We start from the raw sequence: 21,825 nt of genomic DNA, 5'->3' as shown, positions 1-21,825 counted from the left end.
TTGTCGACCCACCTAACTTGTACACTTGGCGAATGGGTAAAAAGATTCTTCTACCTTTCCCGATTTAGGTTTTCTTGTGGATGTGATAATCACTCCCAAAAAAGTGATGAAAACATAAGAGTTTGTGACATAAACTGAAAACAAAAAATTAAAATTTCCACTCGAGGGAAGAGTTGAACCAAGGACCTTTCGTTCAGTAGTTGCTCACGCTAACTGCAGGACCACGGCGCTCCTAAGCTCACATTGTCTTTGATGTTGCTTATGTTCCACATGGACTACTCAGTTTGTATATTTTGCTTATTTTTTCATAGTTACACACAACTTCTTCCTGTTTTCTCGATTGATCTGTGTTCAGTTTTTCAAGGTCTATCAACTGTGTCAACTTAGAATTAAATCTGAGGGGGGTGTGATGGGGAGGTTCCCTTGTCAGAAGACAGCTTAAAATATTTAAAAAATGCATTTCCACAGAAGTATAACAAAATTCAACTATATCCTACCTCACCAAAAGAAATTTCTAATATTATTAGCTCTCTTAAAAACAAATGTTCCAGTGGTTATGATGAGATCAGCACAACCATAATTAAATGTTGCTGCTCAGAACTTTGTGACATACTGAGTTACTTATGTAATGAATCCCTTCACAGTGCTACTTTTCCAGATAGGCTTAAATATGCTATTGTCAAACCATTACACAAAAAAGGAGACAAATCATCAGTGGAAAACTTCTGCCCCATTTCATTATTGGCAATATTTTCAAAAGTGTTTGAAAGGGTTATGTACACTAGACTTTATAAACACTTAGTACAGAAAAATATTCTCATTGACAATCAGTTTGTATTTCAGAAAGGATTGTCAACAGATTAAGTTATATTCACTTTTACAAATGATATATTAGAATCAATAAATCAAAAGTTTTTACCATACCACTTGGCATATTCCGTGATCTGGCTAAAGCTTTTGATTGTGTTAAGCATGATGTCCTTATACAAAAGTTGAAACATTATGGGATAACAGGAGTAGCAGGCTCATGGTTCTCATCCTATCTTTTTAATAGAAAACAGTGTGTGTCTGTATCAGGCTTACCACATAACAACAGTCATTCAGAATATGAAACCATCTGGCAAGGGATGCCTCAGGGTTTTATTTTAGTCCCCTTGTTGTTCCTATTATAAATTAATGACCTTCTATATGCAGTGTCACAAAATGCAAATTTTGTCTTATTTGCAGATGATACAAGTATTGGTATAAAGAACAGTACCTGTGATCTCACTGAGCAATCATCTAATGAAATATTTGTAAGTATCAATGGGTGGTCCACAGCAAATGGATTGTCACTGAAGTTTGACAAGACTCAGAACATACAGTTTAGTACCTCACAAAGAATACCTGACCTTATAAGTATAATGTATTCAAACAATGAAATTAAAGCTGTTGACAGTATCAAATTTTTAGGGCTATAAATTGACCACAACCTAAATTGGAAAACTCACACTCTAGGCTTAATCAAACGCCTTAATTCAGCTACATTTGCAGTATGCATGATAGCAGAAATAGGTGATTTAAAAATGATGAAGTTAGTTTATTCCGCCTACTTCCATTCACTAGTTATGGAATCATCTTTTGGGGAAACTCCTCTCACAAAGAGAACCTTTTCAAAATTCAGAAACTAATCATTAAAATTATATCGGGTGTCAATCCTAGATTATCACGCAGAGACCTCTTTAAGAAATTGGTATTCTAACTACTACTTCTCAGTACATATACTCATTGATGTCCTTTGTCATTTCCAATATGTCTCTTTTTACACAAAATAGTGCAAAATATGATTATAATACCAGAACCAAAAACAATCTGTGTAAGGACTATAAAAGCTTAACATTAGTACTAAAAGGAGTCAAATACATGGGTACTCATATATACAATAACTCACAAGAGCATTATCAAAAGTTTTGTAAGTGATAAAGAGTGTATTCCGAGCGAATTAAAGAACTTCCTGTTGGCCAACTCCTTCTACACCATCAATGATGAATATCTTCACAAGGATTATAGCTCATAACTCTGTCTGCATTAGAATTGTACAATATCCATATATCTGAGACTTCTCGCCAAGGGATCCATGGAAAACAATAAATGTGTGGTGTCGATCCATCGATTGATAGGCCAGAACATCATATGTGTATTATGACTTCAAGTTGATCTTTGTTTTGTATACTTCCGGAACCTTAGTTCCAGCCTAGCCTTAGAACTGTACGTTTGTCGTGTAATAAAAGTATTGATGGTTAGAAGAGAGAACCATGGTCATTACCTTACCACCTTGATATCTCCTTTAGTGGTAACCCCGAAGTTCAAACAATCCGTCGAACCGAGTACAAAGTGACTACCGCGCCAGCTTCCACATTCCGCGTGGACCTCTGTCTGCTACACAATGGCCTTCTACAACACGCCGCCGCCGCCCAGTTTTCACCAGCAACAGCAACTAAATTCAAGCACGTCAGCTGTAGTCGGTGCCCGACGCGAATTTCCGCAGTCCTATAGCCTTGAGAACCCAGAGAACTCATCAGGTGCAGTGGTTTTGAACATAACACCAGCAGTCTCCGACTCCGGCTTTGTTAGCCCCAAAGTGCTCCAGTTTTTGGTGCACATCAGTGCAAGAAACCACTACACACTGATACCGAACTTAAATGCAAGGTTCCAAGATGGCCGCCGAGTAAGTGACGCCAGAAACCATTTCCAGAAAGTTAAGTGATTTAGACAGGAATACAATTTAGTTTAACACCGACAACAAATTAAATACGTGCATTAGTGTATCGTTTAGTCTTGCCGTTAAAGGTTTGACTTTTCTTTGCGTATTTTTTCAGAAAACACAACAAGATCGTAACTTCGCGAAGTCGCGCTTAGGCTTAAATTTTGTAAACGTGTTTGTTTCTTGTTTCACGGTAATTTAACTAGTTTCTCGGTAACAAATAAGTAAACTACCGTAAATAGCGTTTAACTTCATTGTTTTAATACAGATCTCAGAAAAACAGCGGAATTTTAAATCAGAAACTTGCTTATATACATTTGTGAATAGGCTTAATTCTTGTAACGTCTTTTTTGATTTTCGGTAATTTAATTGATTTATTCTAGCTATAATATTATTTTTGCCATGAGTGAGAAGTGCCTGACTTGCCGTAGAATTGTTAGTTCCGGGGTTTGGTGTGATGGATGCAGTAGTTTTTTTCACTGGGGGGACTGCAGTGGCGTGGGTGTCGGGAAAGTGGATCAGGCTCATCAGTGGTTATGTAGGATTTGCAGCAGAGATAGGAAGATAGTGGAACAGGAGGGGAAAATTGCTGCCCTTCAGGCTGAGCTAGATCAGGCTAGGGAAGATCTGGACAGGTTAAGGAGGGAGAAGGGCAAAGAGAGGTGGGAAGTGGCAACAGGTAGCAGAAGGAACAGGCCTAGAACTAAGTCTGACAGTTTTGTGGTGAATGTCAAAAATAAGTTTGACCTGTTGCTTCAGTTAGAAACTGATGAGCCTCAAGCAGAGGTAGGTGTAGACAGGACACAACAAACTTCCAATAGGAAATTGAAAAAGAATGTAGGAAAGTCATCGAAAAGGAAGAAAGTTTTGTTGTTAGGCAGTTCTCATGCCAGAGGTGTAGGCCAACTTCTGCAGGAGGAATTAGGACCAGAATACCAGGTCACAAATTTTTTCAAACCAAGTGCTAGTCTGGATCAGGTGACAGAGGATTTAGGTTCACTCTGTAAAGGATTTACCAGGGAAGACACCGTGGTTATTGTGGGAGGGCCAGGGAACAGCATCGACAGAGATCCTGGGTACAGTATAGAGTGTGACCTGGTAAAGATTGCGTCGGCATCGAGACACACCAATGTTGAATTTGTATCTGTCCTGAGACGCCATGACCGGCCTCATTTGAACTCTTCTGTTGGGAGAGTTAATTTGGAGTTGGAACGGCTGCTTGGGTCGGGTGCGGGGGCTCATATTGGTGTGGTTCCTGTTGATTATCTCAGTAGGTGGGACTATACCAGACACGGCCTACATCTCAACAGGAAAGGGAAGAGGAAACTGGCTGGGGTAATAGCAGGAAATGTAAGGGGGGGAGGCACTGCCATGAATGGTAAAATACTAGTGGTTACAGGTGTTGGAGCAGCACCTTTTTTAGGATAGGTAAGACAGAAAGATGTCAAGTTCTACGAGAGGTCAGGATTGAAAAAAATCTTCAGTTTAGGAAAGAAATTAAACAGCACAATTCTAGCACATTGGATCACCAATCACAGCTGTCAATTATAAATTTTCACCAATCACCAGAAATTTTATCTCCACCAAGTTGTATCTCAGTCCTAGGTAATTGCATTGATGAATTAAAGTCACCCAACCCAGTTGACATAATCTGCCTCTCTGAACACCATGTGACCACTGGTATAGGAACTAGGCCTAAGCACAATGAGAAACTGAGACAGGAGAGTACTGCAAATGTTAGAATAAGGAAAGGTTCTCATAAAAGTATAATTAAAAATAATGTAAGTATATTTCATCAAAATATTGGAAGTTTAAAGAATAAAGTAGATGAGCTTCTGGTTTGTTTAGAAGATTTAGAAGCTGAGAATGAAATAGATATACTATGCCTGTCTGAGCATCACATTGTTACTGATATGGATAAGGTAAATGTAAGTGGATATAAGCTCTCTGCACATGTAATGAGAGAAAATATGGAGAAAGGAGGAGTTGCCATATATTGCAAAAGTTATCATTGTGCAAAAAGTATAGAAACAAAAAAGTTTTGTGTAGAGAAACATATAGAAGCATGTGCCTGTGAGCTTAAATTAAATAAAGGCACATTTATAATTGTAACTGTATATAGGTCCCCATCAGGAAATTTTCATCTATTTCTGAAAAATTTGAACTCCTTGTTGTGCTATCTGTCAGACAGGGGGAAGCAAATTATTATTTGTGGGGACTTCAATGTAGATTCTCTGAAAGAGGATAATAGGAAAAATGACCTTGAAGTATTACTCGGTTCTTTCAATTTGACACCCGTTATTGATTTTCCTACTCGGGTGGTAAAGGATAGCAGCTCACTGATAGATAACTTCTTGATAGACCAAGATACGTTTAACCAGATAAATGCTCAGCCTGTTGAGAGTGGTCTTTCTGATCATGGTGCACAGCTAGTTACAATATATGACATAGCTCCATTCAGCAATAATAAACAGTCCTCCAAAGTAGTACGTTCAGTCAACGATTTAACAATTGCAAATTTCAGGGAAAGCCTACAGCAGTTAGACTGGGATGAGGTGTACCGTGAACCTGATGCCAATTTAAAATATAATTTATTTCATGACATTTTTGTAAATGCATTTGAAAACTGTTTCCCCAAGAAAATAGTTAAATATACTCGTAAGAAACCTTGTAACAAACCATGGCTTACTAAGGGTATAAAAATATCTTGTAACAGGAAAAGCGAAATGTATCTGACAGTAAGAAAGAGTAGTGACCCAGAAACTATCAAACATTATAAAAACTACTGTGTTATATTAAGAAAAGTTATTAAAAAATCCAGGAGTATGTGTATCATGTCTGAAATCAGCAACTCTGATAATAAAATTAAAACAATTTGGAATATTATTAAAAGAGAAACAAGTCAACCAAGAGCAGAGGATGACAGTATTACCATCAAATTGAATGAAAACTTTACGAACAAACAGTCAGAAGTTGAAAATATTTTTAATAATCATTTTCTAAATGTTGTGGATATAGTAGGATCCAGGTGTTCATTAGAAGATGCTAGGCTGTTAATGGAAGAGGCCATACCTATGCAATTTGATACAATTGAAATCTCACCCACTTCTCCCTCTGAAATTAGGAAAATAATAAACTTGCTTAAAAGCAAAAACTCACATGGAATTGATGGCATTTCCAGCAAAATACTAAAAGCTTGTTCTCAACAGATAAGTAAGATTCTCAGCCACCTGTGTAATAGCTCTCTGGAACAGGGCGTTTTCCCTGATAGACTGAAATATGCTATTGTTATACCTTTGCATAAAAAGGGGGATAGATCTGATGTCAACAATTACCGTCCAATCTCCCTTCTAACAGCTTTATCCAAAATTTTTGAGAAAGTAATGTATTCAAGAGTAGCTTCACATATCTGTAAAAATGAAGTACTAACAAAATGTCAGTTTGGTTTCCAGAAAGGTTTTTCAACAGAAAATGCCATATATGCTTTCACCAGTCAAATTTTGAATGATCTGAATAACCGAACACCACCCATTGGGATTTTTTGTGATCTCTCAAAGGCTTTTGATTGTGTAAATCATGAAATTCTGCTAGACAAGCTCAATTATTGTGGCATGAATGGGACAGTGCACAAATGGTTTAATTCGTACCTAACTGGAAGAGTGCAGAAAGTTGAAATAAGTAGTTCTCATAACATGCAAAGATCAGTACATTCCTCAAACTGGGGAACTATCAAGAATGGGGTTCCACAAGGGTCAGTCTTGGGTCCTTTGTTGTTCTTATTATATATTAATGACTTGCCATTCTATATTCATGAAGAGGCAAAGTTAGTTCTCTTTGCTGATGATACAAGTATAGTAATCACACCTGACAAACAAGAATTAACTGATGAAATTGTCAATACTGTCTTTCAGAAAATTACTAAGTGGTTCCTTGTAAACGGACTCTCACTGAATTTTGATAAGACACAGTACATACAGTTCCGTACAGTGAATGGTATGACGCCATTAATAAATATAGACCTTAATCAGAAGCATATAGCTAAGGTAGAATATTCCAAATTTTTAGGTGTGTCCATTGATGAGAGATTAAATTGGAAGAAACACATTGATGATCTGCTGAAACGTTTGAGTTCAGCTACTTATGCAATAAGGGTCATTGCAAATTTTGGTGATAAACATCTTAGTAAATTAGCTTACTACGCCTATTTTCACTCATTGCTTTCATATGGCATCATATTTTGGGGTAATTCATCACTGAGGAATAAAGTATTTATTGCACAAAAGCGTGTAATCAGAATAATAGCTGGAGTCCACCCAAGATCATCCTGCAGACATTTATTTAAGGATCTAGGGATATTCACAGTAGCTTCTCAGTATATATACTCTCTTATGAAATTTGTTATTAATAACCAAACCCAATTCAAAAGTAATAGCAGTGTGCATAACTACAATACTAGGAGAAAGGATGATCTTCACTATTCAAGATTAAATACAACTTTGGCACAGAAAGGGGTGAATTATACTGGCACTAAAGTCTTTGGTCACTTACCAAATAGTATCAAAAGTCTGACAGATAACCAACAAGTATTTAAGAAGAAATTAAAAGAATTTCTGAATGACAACTCCTTCTACTCCATAGAGGAATTTTTAGATATAAATTAAGAAAAAAAATATTAAAAAAATAAAAATAAAGAAAAACAAAAAAAACACAAAAAAAATAAAGTTGTTATATTAACTTAAGTATGTTGTTAAATTAACCTAATTATGTCATGTATTGGAAAATTCGACTCGTTCCACATCATTACGAAATATCGTATTCATGATCCATGGAACTAGTATTAATCTAATCTAATCTAATCTACTGTAAATAGTGGGGAGCATAGTTTTCATAATGTGCCACAACAGGAAGCCTTTTTGAATGTGCAAGCTCCACGTGTGTATCACTCCGTGCCGGTTGCACAATACATGAATAACATTCTCCAGCGTGATACTCCGAGTGTTCATCAGTGCACTAATTTGAGCGCATCAGGTTCCACCAAGCTCATCAGTGACTCTGTGATGGACAATTTTGCTGCAGATGTGGAGGACCAATTGCATAATAACCTGTCACCACTTTGACCTTCTGCCGCAACAACCTGTCCCGCTTCGCTCCATGCTGGGCTTCCTGCCATGGAACAAGCTTTTGACAAACTGAAGCACCTACTAGCAAACGCTGTGACTGTTGCCCACCTGCATCCGGACGCTACATTTTTTATTATTGCAGATGCCAGTGATACTGCAGTAGGTGCTGTCCTCAGCCAAACCGTCGGAGATACTACCTCTCCTTTGCAGTTCTTTTCTAAGAAGCTCAACGTCACTCAAGAAAAGTACTCAGCCTTTGATAGGGAGCTCTTGGCAGTTTACGAGGCTGTGAAACACTTTCGTGCCGAGGTTGAGGGTAGGGACTTCTACATTTTAACTGACCATAAACCTTTGGTTGCCGCTGTAAAGAACCCTCAGACTGACCCTCCACCTAGACGCTTCCGTCATTTGGACTTTATATTTCAATTTACCTCTGACATACGCTACATCAAGGGTGCAGATAATGTGGTCGCAGATTTTTTGTCTCGTGTCGGCGCTCTCACAACTCTGATAGACCTCTCTAACTTGCCTCAGCTGCAGTCTGCCGACACGGACACTACGGACCTTATTTCCGATCACAGTTCGTCACTCAAACCTGTGCAATCCACCTTTCTGGTGTCATAGGTGAGGTTTGGTGTGACAAATCAACTGGTACGCTGCGTCCCTTCATACCCAAACCTCTACAGAGACAAGTGTTCAACAAATTACACAACCTAGGTTATCCAGGTGTGAGAGCCTCTACCAGACTTATTTCAGAGCGTTTCGTCTGGCGCGACATGCATCGTGACTGCCAAGCCTGGGCCTGTGCCTGCATCCCGTGCCAACAAAATAAAGTTTCGCAGCACACATCACCCCCACTAGGCAGTTTCACCGCTCCTCCCAGTCGCTTCCAGCATGTTCACATCGACTTGGTGGGCCCCCTCACCCACTCCGAGGGTTATAGATACGTGCTATCTATTATAGACAGAACCTCTCGTTGGCTGGAAGCTGCCCCGCTACCCAATATTACATCCGAATCAGTGACACGATCCTTCATAGACACTTGGGTTTCACACTTTGGCTGCCCTGTTTACTTGACGACCGACCAAGGCCATCAATTTGAGTCTGCCTTGTTTTCTGAACTATGTAGGCTGCGCGACATCAAGAAAATTCATTCAAAAGCATACCACCCCCAAAGCAACGGCTTCATGGAACATTGGCATAGGACGCTTAAGACGGCCCTATGTTGCCATGGCCTCCTTTGGACGGAAGCCCTGTCATTTGTCTTACTCGGTTTGCAGACCACTTTCAAGGAAGACATTAAAGGCTCAGTGGCCGAGTTTGTCTACGGCCAGTCCCTTACACTGCCAGGTGAACTTGTTGCTCCTACTCCAGTCGCCAAACCATCTGAACTGCCGTCCTTGGTAGAATGGGTGAGGTTACACTGTAACAAGTTTCAACCCCCACCCCCTTCCAGCCACACTCCGCTGCACACATATGTTCCCAAGGTGCTCGACACTTGCAACTTTGTGTTCCTTCACGATGACACTGTAAAAGCCCCGTTACAGCCCCCTTACACAGGCCCGTACAGAGTTGTCAAATGAACCAGTAACACAATGGACATTGTAATTAAGGGCTCAGTAACTACTGCCTCCCTCAACAGAGTTAAACCTGCTCGCGTCGAGTTTTCCCCTACTTCACCCACCGTTGAAGAGACCACGCTCTCTGGCCACCCTCAGCCTTTTTCCTCTGCTCATGATTCGAGTAAACTCACGCCTACACTGGCCCCTTCAACCAGCCCACACTCATTCCGGGGTTTACCGCCTCCCGGCTCCCATAGCAAAGGCCCCAGCTCCCAGGGTTCTAATATAACAGTTCCATCTTCGTGCGGCAGCACACCGTGCTGCTCTTCCAACCGGTGCAGCCCACAGGTTCCTGCCACACCCACTCAGACATCACCATCTGACAACCATCTACTCGCAGCACACTGCCCTCATCATGCTACGGTTTCCCCACCCCACCGGCTCAGCATACCTCTCCATCAGCAGGTGACACTTACGAGCTCTCTACCCACATTCATCCTAATGACATTGGTGGTTATTAGTGCTGCTTGTGTGTGACAATTCATGTGACTCGTTAGGTAGTGTGTCACAACGTGTAGTGAAGCATTTCAAAATCTCTCGAAGTGCTACGTGTGGCAACCTACGTGCTTACGTTAGGCCAAGTGGAAAGGTGATCGTTAGGTTCCCTGCTGACAACACCTTTCCACACCAGCGCTCCCGCACTGGCCGATGACTACGACTGCCGACGCCACTTCAAGACTTCAGCATCAGCATTGCAGGATTTGCTCCACGCCCATGCCGTTAGACGCGGAGGAACTCACTGTAACCCACTTAAACTCTCGCCAACCCCCCCCCCCCCACCTTCGGGTACGTATTCCATACTGCAGGGGGGGGGGGGCGTCGATCCACGGATTGATAGGCCAGAACATCATATGTGTATTATGTCTTCGAGTTGATCTTTGTTTTGTATACTTCCGGGACCTCAGTTCCGACCTAGCCTTCGACCTATAGGTTTGTCGTGTAATAAAAGTATTGATGATTAGAAGAGAGAACCATGGTCATTACCTTACCACCTTGATATCTCCTTCAAATGTAATGTAATATGTTGTAAACCTGAAGTACACAGTTACATGATGATAATGAGACTCAAGAAATTGATAGAACTAGAGAGACTAGCAGAAGACCATATATTTTGAAAAGCTTGTTAACTCACTATTTATAGTAGCATCATAATATTCCTGTTTTGTATTTGCTTTCTGTTGTCATATTGACACATATTATGATTCAGTTAAGTTATTGGGTTTAGGTGTTGAGAAGTTAGCTCAACAGAGAGCCAAGTTCTGCATTTTGGAGGCTTCTCTACACTTGGCCATACCTTGTCATATATAGGAGATGGGGACTGGGCATTGTTTTGGGAGAACTTCTGAAACATAAATGATTTTATTCAACTTTTAGGCATAAAACCCTTGATTTTTTACACATTTATTTAAGGTATAATTTTGTCTTCCTGGTGATGAGCACTTGCAACTGTGATTCCTGTTGATATATTACAGTTATATAATCATGAGAAATAAATATGTGTGTGCCAGATAAGACTAAATTGACTGTGTAACTGCACACTACAACAGAATTAGATGAGCTTCAGAAGTATTGCAATCAACATACCTGTGATAATATGACTTAATTATTAACAGTCTAAACATTAGATAGATGTGCTCACAATAAATAGTGACTTAATAACGATCTTGAGATAATACCAGAATCCATAGTTATTGTCCATTTCATGTTACGTGTTGCTTTTTCAAGTAGATCTTTCAGCAATGACAATCAATTATCAATGTGCTATAGAGACACCATCTTCATCATCTGTGAGGACGGAAGACTTTGTTTGTTGGAAGCCATATCGAGTCAAATTATACGAACATGTAGTGAGTCTTCAAACTGGAAGAGTGAAATCCCAAGCAGCAACCTTGCACTGGGTCCAAATAATAAAGGCAGCTAGAATCAGTCAATTTTGTCACATAGTAAAACCACAGTAAAATGAAGTGCACTGTTTTTTCCCCTTTCTTCTGTACATTGGATATGGTAACAAAGCAAGTAGTGTATTGTGGTGAGTTATACCTGCAGTTATCATCCATCTGCATTGCCGAGTTGTCCATGTCAGGATGTAGCTGGGCTGGCACATGGTATCTGGCAAGCCGATGGGGCACATCCTGTGACCATCTCGACATCACGGTGTCAAATGTTCTTCTTTTAGCATCTGTGTGGTGAGGCTGCTGGTACTCTGGAACTGAGCACAATTCCACTTCTTATGCAACTAGCCACTTTATTGCATCTTAAGTAGGTTTATTGCACAGACACTACTGCATTGAACATTTTTTTTCTGTAGGAAAACTGTTAAAATTGGCACATCATCATGGAAGATATCAGTACATTTAATGAATTAAAGTTAAATACATTGGGCAGCTCTAATAATGTTCGTTTAGAATTTGTTATTAATACTGGTAGGTGAATAGGGAAGGTGGCTTTGTTAACAACTATGGAACAGGTTTTTATGTAAATAAATGTTTATTTTTTAATATAATAGAGGGAAACAATCCACGTGGGAAAAATATATCTAAAAACAAAGATGCTGTAACTTACCAAACGAAAGTGTTGGTATGTTGATAGAGACAAAAAACACACAAACACACACACAAATTTCAAGCTTTCGCAACCCACGGTTGCTTCATCAGGAAAGAGGGAAGGAGAGGGAAAGACGAAAGGATGTTGGTTTTAAGGGAGAGGGTAAGGAGTCATTCCAATCCCGGGAGTGGAAAGACTTACCTTAGGGGGAAAAAGGGACAGGTATACACTCACACACACTCACATATCTGTCTGTATATGTGCAGATGGAACTGAACTTTTGATCAAACTGAGTCTAATGAGTCAGGGTATTCAATGTTTTGCTCAGGCCATGTATTTCTATAAGCTCAACAGTTGTCAGCTTCCGATTGTGTGAATGCAGCAGTGTTGAATGTAATCAACATCCACCTGCTGAATTTAATTGCCTGGTAAGATTGACCATTTCTTCAGTCACAATTTCAATTTGATCCAGGTCTGGTGCTGAGTTCCCTTAGTTTCAGTGGTGAAAAAAATGGGTACAGTTTGATATAAAAACATTATCTATGTGAAGCCACTAAACCACCTGAAATAGTTTAAAGTAATTGACTGAAAACTAAATTTGGAACAAGAAGGTCCTTATTTGTAATAGATTAAATATAATTTATATTAATGACAGAGGGTTGATTACATCTATTAAATCTACATCTACATTATACTCTGCAAGCCATCTAATGGTGTGTGGCGGAGGGTACTTCCAGTACCACTATCTGGTCCCTCCAACCCTGTTCCACTCGCAAATAGTGTGTGGGAAGAATGTTTGTCGGTAATCCTATGTATTGGATCTAATTTCTCCAATTTTCTCCTCGTGGTCAATACTTGAGATGTATGTGGGGGAAGTAATATGTTGTCCGACTCCTCCCGAAATTTCAATAGAAAATCTCCCCATGATGCACAACGCCTCTCTTGTAACGTCTGCCAGTGGAGTTTGTTTAGCATCTCCGTAACGCTCTCTCGCCAGGTAAACGATCCCGTGACGAAACACGCCGCGCTTTATTGGATCTTCTCTATCTCCTCCATCAGTCCTGCCTGGGCCGGCCAGAGTGACCGTGCGGTTCTAGGCACTACAGTCTGGAACTGAGCGACCGCTACGGTCTCAGGTTCGAATCCTGCCTCGGGCATGGATGTATGTGATGTCCTTAGGTTAATTAGGTTTAATTAGTTCTAAGTTCTAGTCGACTGATGACCTCAGAAGTTAAGTCACATAGTGCTCAGAGCCATTTGAACCATTTTTTGATTCCTGCCTGGTAGCGATCCCAGATAGATGAACAATACTCAAGAACCAGTCGAACAACTTCCTTTAAGCCACTTCCTTCGTGAATGAGTTATTTTTTTTTTTTCAGTTTCTTCCTATGAATCTGAATCTGGCATCTGATTTTCCCACTATTTGTTTTACGCGGTCATTCCACTTAAGGTCGTTCTGGATTGTTAATCCTAGATATTTTACGGTGGACACTGTTTCTAGCAGTTTGTCATCAATAGTGTAGCTGTACAGAAGTGGATTTTTTTTTCCTACGTATGTGCAATATGTTATATTTATTTACGTTCAGGGTCAACTGCCAGAGCCTGCCACGGTCATCAATGCTCTGCAGGTCGTTCTGCAAATTCTTACTATCTTCTGGCGTTTCCACTTCATTGTAGACAATCGCATCATCTGCGAACAGCCTTAAACAGCATCCGACGCTTCCTACTAGATCGTTTATACACATTGTAAACAGTAACGGTCCTATCACACTTCCTTGGTGTATTCCGAAATTAACTTTACATATGTCGATTTTGTTCTGGTTAGCGCGACGTGTCGAGTTCTATCTGCAAGAAAGTCTTGAATCCAGCCGCAAATCTGCTCCGATACTCGATAAGCTCGCATTTGTTTATCTAAACTGCAGTGCGGGACGGTGTCAAATGCCTTCCAGAAGTCAAGCAATACTACATCAACCTGAGCGGCGTTGTCTACGGCTCTGTGGAACTCATAGAGGAACAGAGCGAGCTGAGTCTCGCAGGATTTCTTGTGCACGCCACACGTACCCCGCTACCCTAGCAACCGCTTCCTGCATGTAGTGTAGTATTAAGGGGAACCCTAAAATTCTGCACTCGACAGCGGAGGTCGACAAATTCGTATCCGATAAGGTCGCAGAATAATCTGAGCCTCTGGTTTAGACCTTCCACTCTGCTCCAAACCAGAGGACCGCGATGAACCCTGGGTACAATGCTACAAATAGACAGCATGCACCGCACGTGCGATGCTAGTCGCCTTCACCAAATCAGCCACCCTCCGAAAGGAGCCAAGGATGGCCTCAGAACCCAAGCGGCAGGCGTCATTCGTGCCGTCATGTGCCACTACATGCAGCCGGTGCACCCAGCGCGCTCGATAGCCGCCGGCAGGGCCTCCTCCACATCACGGACGAGGCCCCCCAGCAAACATACCGAGTGCACACTGGTACCCTTTTCCACCTTGTCTGCTATTCCCCCGAGGGGCTCCATCACTCGCCTAACACTGGAGTTCCGAATAACAAGCGCCACCCTTGCACTTGTCCGGGCTCCGCAAAAAAGTCGGCCGCTGGCCCAACAGGAGAGGCATCCCGTGCTGGCTCAAAGTTATCATCGACACTGCGTAGCATCTCGTACCTGTTGCTAAGGCGTAGGGAACCAGCCGCGCGACCTGCCCCCTCTTTCGCCTTCCACTCAGTGATACGCGAACCCGCCACTGTCTGCCACCCACTCTTCCACTGTCTGCCACCCACTCTCGAGTGAGGACGGACCAAAAGCACCAAAGGTGTCGCACGTCTCGTCCCCAGCGCCCCAATGTCACCGCAACTTTGAGCATCAGCCAGAAGCATGCCGGCGATAGCCAACGCAGTTTCCAGCTGTTTACGGACAGCAGCTAATTTTCCTTGTGTCTGCTCACAACTAGCACAGTCTCTAGCCATATCGTGTGTAAAAAAAATAGATACAAGATCTCAAATGGCGCCACTGAGTTTGGAATGTACGTAAAATATAACGAGGAGAATAAAGAAACACTAAAAACTGCTCTGCAGATTTCTCACTATACCCTGAGACTGCAAGCTGTTAAACAGAAATAAGTTTCTCTACTGAAACAGAAATAAGTTTCTCTACTGAAGTTGACGTATCTACTGTAACCTCTTACTAATTACTCTGCTTACCCAAAGTACTGCACGAGACAAGTATGCAAACCAGAATGCACTGATGTAAACTATATGCTGTGCACCAGCACGAGATTTAAACTTAGTGTCGTGACGTGAAGCTTCAAGCGACGGGAAAATTACGCTAGGAAGCCACCTTACACAAGGATATTATAGATCACTTCTTTGCAGAAGCACGTGAAAAAAGAAAACAGAAATTAAACTAAGTTACTGTGTATCAGACAACTGCTGCTGCTGCTGGCGCGTTCGCTCGTCTCGGCAAGTGGTGCTATGGATAGGAAATTTCCAAACCGATCCCCAAACAGCTGTAATGACGTCAGCAGCATGCTAGCAGGGAAGCACCGACCCATTCCCATCCAGTACACTGCCGTATCACACGTCTCCCCCCTCCCCAACTGACATCTTACGTTTCGCTCATACAGTTTTACACATATAGTTTAGCTTCTCTGTTTCTTCGCTCTTTTCTCTGTATTCAGAACCAATCTTCCCCCTCCCATCCTCAGTTCCCCCCACCCCCTTGCCTCCAACACGTTTTTCTTATTATTGGTCTATTACGATTCCAATGCTGTACAGCCGGCCTCTGATATACAATTGGATTCCCTAGATGTAGATATTTAATTACATGAACTTATTAATGTTCATATGTAAATTGGTAGGTTGTAGTCGCTACTGCAGCTACTTGTTTGCTGTAGTCAGTCGATTGGCAAGTGGACGTTAGTTTCAATAATTTGCAGTACATAACTGTACTCAGACGGTCGTTAATTTGTTATTTATAACCACCAAAACCTTAGCAGTATTTTACACACTTGGGCGTACGCTGTTGCCTAGCTGTTACCTAGCTATGAACAGTTACATTTACATAACTATTCACAGCTACAATTACTCAACCTTCTACTGTTCGGTTCATCTTTTACACAAAGCAAGTTCTTTTACGACACAGATTTTTAGTAAGTTGATCGATCATCTATAGTTACAGGTTTTTAGGTATCTACAGTTTTTTAGGTACTGTATCTACAGTTATGAGTGCTGAAGCATGAGTTCTAGGTGGTTAGCCACTTGTATTACCAGGTAGTTCACTATTTATTACTGCAGATACTAAACCATCTACAACCTGCAAGTGGCGATTTATTTTTGCTACAGGTGGTTAGTAATATGTAAATAATGATGTATACATATTCTATTCTGAAAGTGCTCCATTCTTAAAATGCTCTACTTTATAGTTACTTGTAGTGATTACAGTTAATGAGCCCTTACTCATTCACGGAAAGGTAGTCAAATTTACTGTACTTATTACATACAGCGTGTGTGAACGTCGCTAGCTACATTAGTAGTGGGGCACTGCAGGTACGAGCCAACCTTCAACTGTTGACCTTTGGGGCAGTATTACAGCTGCACTTTCAGCTTCCACAAAATGATGCAATTGCAAGTGCCAATAATTCGCTGACTTCAGTATCACCACTTTCTTGTTTCCAAGGACATTCCAGGAATCATGACAGCACAGGGGAGGGGAGGGAAGGGTCCTTCGCCTCCACCTGCACTTCTGAAAGTTTTGAACGAAGCATCCCCCACCCGAGCCTCGGCAACAGTGACGATGTGAGAAGGGGAAAATTGGGTGAAAGATTGAACGGAAATTTGTGTTACGGAGGACATCGGACTTAAGGCCTGACCAGACAGAATCCGGCCTGGCCGTCCCACCTGTGGCCTTGAACCGCAGAAGGCAGACCGCACTGGTGAATCGCTCGTTACTGTATGGCGGCGGTCACACAGAGTGCGGCTCTGACGCACCGGCAACCGGCCGCCGCCGGGTTCTCACATATTACAGATTCGCAGCAAGCCGAAGCGGCTGCTCTGTTGGCGCATTCAACGGCTCTGTTGTCACACTGGAAGCGGCGGCGTGCGCCAGTTTTTGTCTTGCAGCTCGTAGTGCACGCATCATGGACACAGGAAGACTTATAGAGGAGGTGAGAGAATACAACTTTTTGTATGATACACGCGATCCTGATTACAAGAACATTCTGAAGAAGGCTGATGCTTGGAGGGATATAGCTACTAAACTGGATCAAAATGGTAAATATTTTAGAAAAATTTTAAGTTCCACAAAAGCAAAAATGTAGTAAAGTATATTATTAAGTACTGTAATTTATCTAGTGTATATTATAACTTAAAGGAGCTGGAAGTATGTAAGCAACGATGCCATCATAATGGAAAACTACACATACACTCCTGGAAATGGAAAAAAGAACACATTGACACCGGTGTGTCAGACCCACCATACTTGCTCCGGACACTGCGAGAGGGCTGTACAAGCAATGATCACACGCACGGCACAGCGGACACACCAGGAACCGCGGTGTTGGCCGTCGAATGGCGCTAGCTGCGCAGCATTTGTGCACCGCCGCCGTCAGTGTCAGCCAGTTTGCCGTGGCATACGGAGCTCCATCGCAGTCTTTAACACTGGTAGCATGCCGCGACAGCGTGGACGTGAACCGTATGTGCAGTTGACGGACTTTGAGCGAGGGCGTATAGTGGGCATGCGGGAGGCCGGGTGGACGTACCGCCGAATTGCTCAACACGTGGGGCGTGAGGTCTCCACAGTACATCGATGTTGTCGCCAGTGGTCGGCGGAAGTTGCACGTGCCCGTCGACCTGGGACCGGACCGCAGCGACGCACGGATGCACGCCAAGACCGTAGGATCCTACGCAGTGCCGTAGGGGACCGCACCGCCACTTCCCAGCAAATTAGGGACACTGTTGCTCCTGGGGTATCGGCGAGGACCATTCGCAACCGTCTCCATGAAGCTGGGCTATGGTCCCGCACACCGTTAGGCCGTCTTCCGCTCACGCCCCAACATCGAGCAGCCCGCCTCCAGTGGTGTCGCGACAGGCGTGAATGGAGGGACGAATGGAGACGTGTCGTCTTCAGCGATGAGAGTCGCTTCTGCCTTGGTGCCAATGATGGTCGTATGCGTGTTTGGCGCCGTGCAGGTGAGCGCCACAATCAGGACTGCATACGACCGAGGCACACAGGGCCAACACCCGGCATCATGGTGTGGGGAGCGATCTCCTACACTGGCCGTACACCACTGGTGATCGTCGAGGGGACACTGAATAGTGCACGGTACATCCAAACTGTCATCGAACCCATCGTTCTACCATTCCTAGACCGGCAAGGGAACTTGCTGTTCCAACAGGACAATGCACGTCCGCATGTATCCCGTGCCACCCAACGTGCTCTAGAAGGTGTAAGTCAACTACCCTGGCCAGCAAGATCTCCGGATCTGTCCCCCATTGAGCATGTTTGGGACTGGATGAAGCGTCGTCTCACGCGGTCTGCACGTCCAGCACGAACGCTGGTCCAACTGAGGCGCCAGGTGGAAATGGCATGGCAAGCCGTTCCACAGGACTACATCCAGCATCTCTACGATCGTCTCCATGGGAGAATAGCAGCCTGCATTGCTGCGAAAGGTGGATATACACTGTACTAGTGCCGACATTGTGCATGCTCTGTTGCCTGTGTCTATGTGCCTGTGGTTCTGTCAGTGTGATCATGTGATGTATCTGACCCCAGGAATGTGTCAATAAAGTTTCCCCTTCCTGGGACAATGAATTCACGGTGTTCTTATTTCAATTTCCAGGAGTGTAGAATGTGGAAAGAGAAAAGAACCGTGACCTTTGTTAAAATCGGTCTTGATGTACGATAATAGTGTTCCATTTAAACGAAAATTCATTGTCTCTCCCCACGTCGTATATTTTGAGGTCGTGTGTTATTCCCATGCTTGTTTTTAACGCTAACAACAGAAGATGCTATTCCACGCAACTCTTTCATGATACAAATTGAAGTAATATTTCCGATATTATGAGAATAATTTTGCCAATCATCCGAAACATTGTTGTTTGCTCAACATTTACAGTCACTTAAGAATTTATCGACTAAATAACACAGAAATAGGATATTGTTTGTAGCGTCACAGAGATGTCTTGGTTATCTTTCCTTAAAAGATATTTTGTTACCCAAATGTGATATTGTAGTAACAATGTAACTGCCCTTTATTGAAAATGCGACATGTCTTGCTCTGCAGTCAATTGCGTTATGAGATACTACAGTGTATGTCTCCATGGCTATGACAGGCTCAGCTTGTTAAGAGTTCACATTGATCAAACAAATGCTTATATAGTTTGATATTTTAATACCCATTTGTTTTCTGCCAAGAAATGGTAGAATGTTCTACTTCAGGTGTAAATACTACCGTTCAGGTATGGTCAACTTGCCAAATATGCGGAAAAAAAATCTTTGATGACAAAGAAAATAATTACTGGCTAGACTAACTGAAAACTCTCACAGGACGAATACTCAATACTAGAGGAACATATACGGAAAGAGAATTTCATATTTGAATGGGAATAGTAGCATATCATAAGAAGCATTTTCATATGATATTAACATTAGAGATCTCTTTGAATTTGATTGTTTCCATTTCAGACATCTGCCACAGTCATTATTTTCTTTATACATCTACAAGAATACATTACCGGTACATTTGTTCATTTGCAGCCGAGACCTTGAAATCGAAGTGGAGGAACTTGAGAGATGCCTACGTCAAACACAAGAAGATGGTAAAAGGCACCACTGGCCAGAGCTTGGAACGGTACAGATCATGGCCGTGGAGTGAACACATGAGGTTAATGGACTGTGCTCTGGAAGCACGACCAACAACATCAAATATTCCTTGCTGAAGAGAGGCCGTCACAAGTGACAAGTTCACAGTCAGCTGAACACTCATCAGACTCCACAATTTTTCCTCAGCCAGAGTTGCTAACACATGAGTATGAAGGAGAATCTCAGGAGCAGTGCACAGAGGTTTTGGAACCATCTTCAGCACGAACGAAGCCAACTGCTAAAAAAATGAGAAAGCAGGGACGAAGTGCTGATGTTGAGTGTATAATTAGTTACTTGCAAAAGAAAGATCAGTATAAGGATAAGCATGACGAAGTTGATCATTTATTTTTAAGCTATGCAAAAACATACAAACGTCTTACAGTTAGATCACAAGCTAAGCTTAAAGTTCAACTGGCACAGTTATTTGCGGAGGCTGAGCTCGCGGAATTAGATGAGCAACAGCCAACACATGTCTCTCAAAGTCTTTCAGTAGACTCGGCCCACGTTGATTTCCGTGAACCCGCTGCATTTGGTGGTGCAAATACTGGCACATCAACTGACGATGTAGGTCAGGACACGAATCCTGAGAAGATCACCCTCACACAACTTTGAGCACATCAGATTTTTCACATGTAAAAGTTCTGTACTTGTGTAATTTATACTTGTATAGAAATAATATTAATATTTTGTAAACCAATTGCTGTAGCAAATGGAATACACAAAACATTGAACTTTTCTAAAGAATCTGCTAGTCTTTCTGTTCTCACATATTAGCCCTTTCGCAGTTTATCATAACTTCATTGCTTTTGTCACAAATGCGTTGTGTTGACAAACTTGTCGAAACACTTGGTAGGTATTCAAAGGTAATCGCACAACAATATGTTTATCTTCTGTTGAAATAATCAGCAAAATGTTCACTAACTTGAATTGCAGCAATAGGTAACCTTCGATTAGTTGATCCAGTATCTACGAATGCACGTATTGGCTTGCACTCTTCTTCACTTTCAGAAGGTGGGTATTCTTTGTTATTACTTGATATAACGTAATTGTGTAAACAGCAAGCCGCTTTAACAATATGTTCAGCAGTTTCAACATCGGTTTCTATGGCTCTTAAAAATACGCGCCATTTCATTGCCAACATACTAAAGGCATTTTGCACTACACGACGTGATCGGCTAAGCCAGGCATTGAATTGCTTCTTCTTTGCATTGTTGATTACTGCAGGTTTTGGATATGGTCTCAGTAAATAAATCTGAAGTGCAAAACCTTCATCACCAACGAAAACACGAGGAACAGGGATGTCTGTACCCGGTAGTGGCTTTGGAGGTAGAATACTTTTGCCCTCGATATACTCTTGATAGAAAGCTGAATTCTCAAAAATAGTGTTCTCACTGTGATGCCCATAACTTCCGATGTCAACTACTGTAAAATTGTAGTATGGATCAACGATCGCCAGGAGAACTAGCGAAAAGAATTGTTTATAACAGAAGTACTGGGATCCACTATCCTTCGGGCATTTTAACCTGATATGCTTTCCGTCTATGCTTCCAAGGCAGTTCGGAAACCCCCAAAGTTCTAGAAATCCTTCTTCAGATTTCTCCCACATCTCTGCTGTAGGAGTAGGGAAATACTTGGGCTGTAGAACATCCTAACCGAAAAGAAAAAGCTATGGTCTGCTGACTGTCGCCTGGAAAAGGTTAAAATAAATTATGCTGGTAGAACGAATAGACAAGTTAACGACCAAAGATATGTTTGTTTAAATTCAGTGACAATGTTATGAATATAATGAAACAAAACAATCTATTTAGTAGAAAGTTCAGCCTAGTGGGACATACGAAACTAGATGTTAACTATCATTTGCTGTATTCGTAAACACTGCAGATCAATTTATCGCTCCATTCGTAATTACATTGTGGGATAGCAATTTTTCCGCTGAACCTTT

General features: G+C 41.9%; 1 protein-coding gene across 1 annotated transcript in view; it reads right to left on the bottom strand.

Moving 5' to 3' along the window:
* The window catches only part of LOC126249995 (mucin-6-like), a 323,978-nt gene that overhangs the window by 102,816 nt on the left and 199,337 nt on the right, over positions 1-21,825 (bottom strand). The window contains exon 6 of the mRNA XM_049951522.1: positions 11,526-11,694. Within this exon, the coding sequence (XP_049807479.1) occupies positions 11,526-11,694 (169 nt within the window). The remainder of the gene's footprint in view (positions 1-11,525; positions 11,695-21,825) is intronic.

This window comes from Schistocerca nitens, chromosome 1 (genome assembly GCF_023898315.1).
Source record: "Schistocerca nitens isolate TAMUIC-IGC-003100 chromosome 1, iqSchNite1.1, whole genome shotgun sequence".
In the NCBI taxonomy this organism is placed as follows: Eukaryota; Metazoa; Arthropoda; class Insecta; order Orthoptera; family Acrididae; genus Schistocerca; species Schistocerca nitens.
The sequence above is the reverse complement of the archived record's forward strand: the minus strand, read 5'-3'. Positions and strand labels throughout refer to the sequence as shown.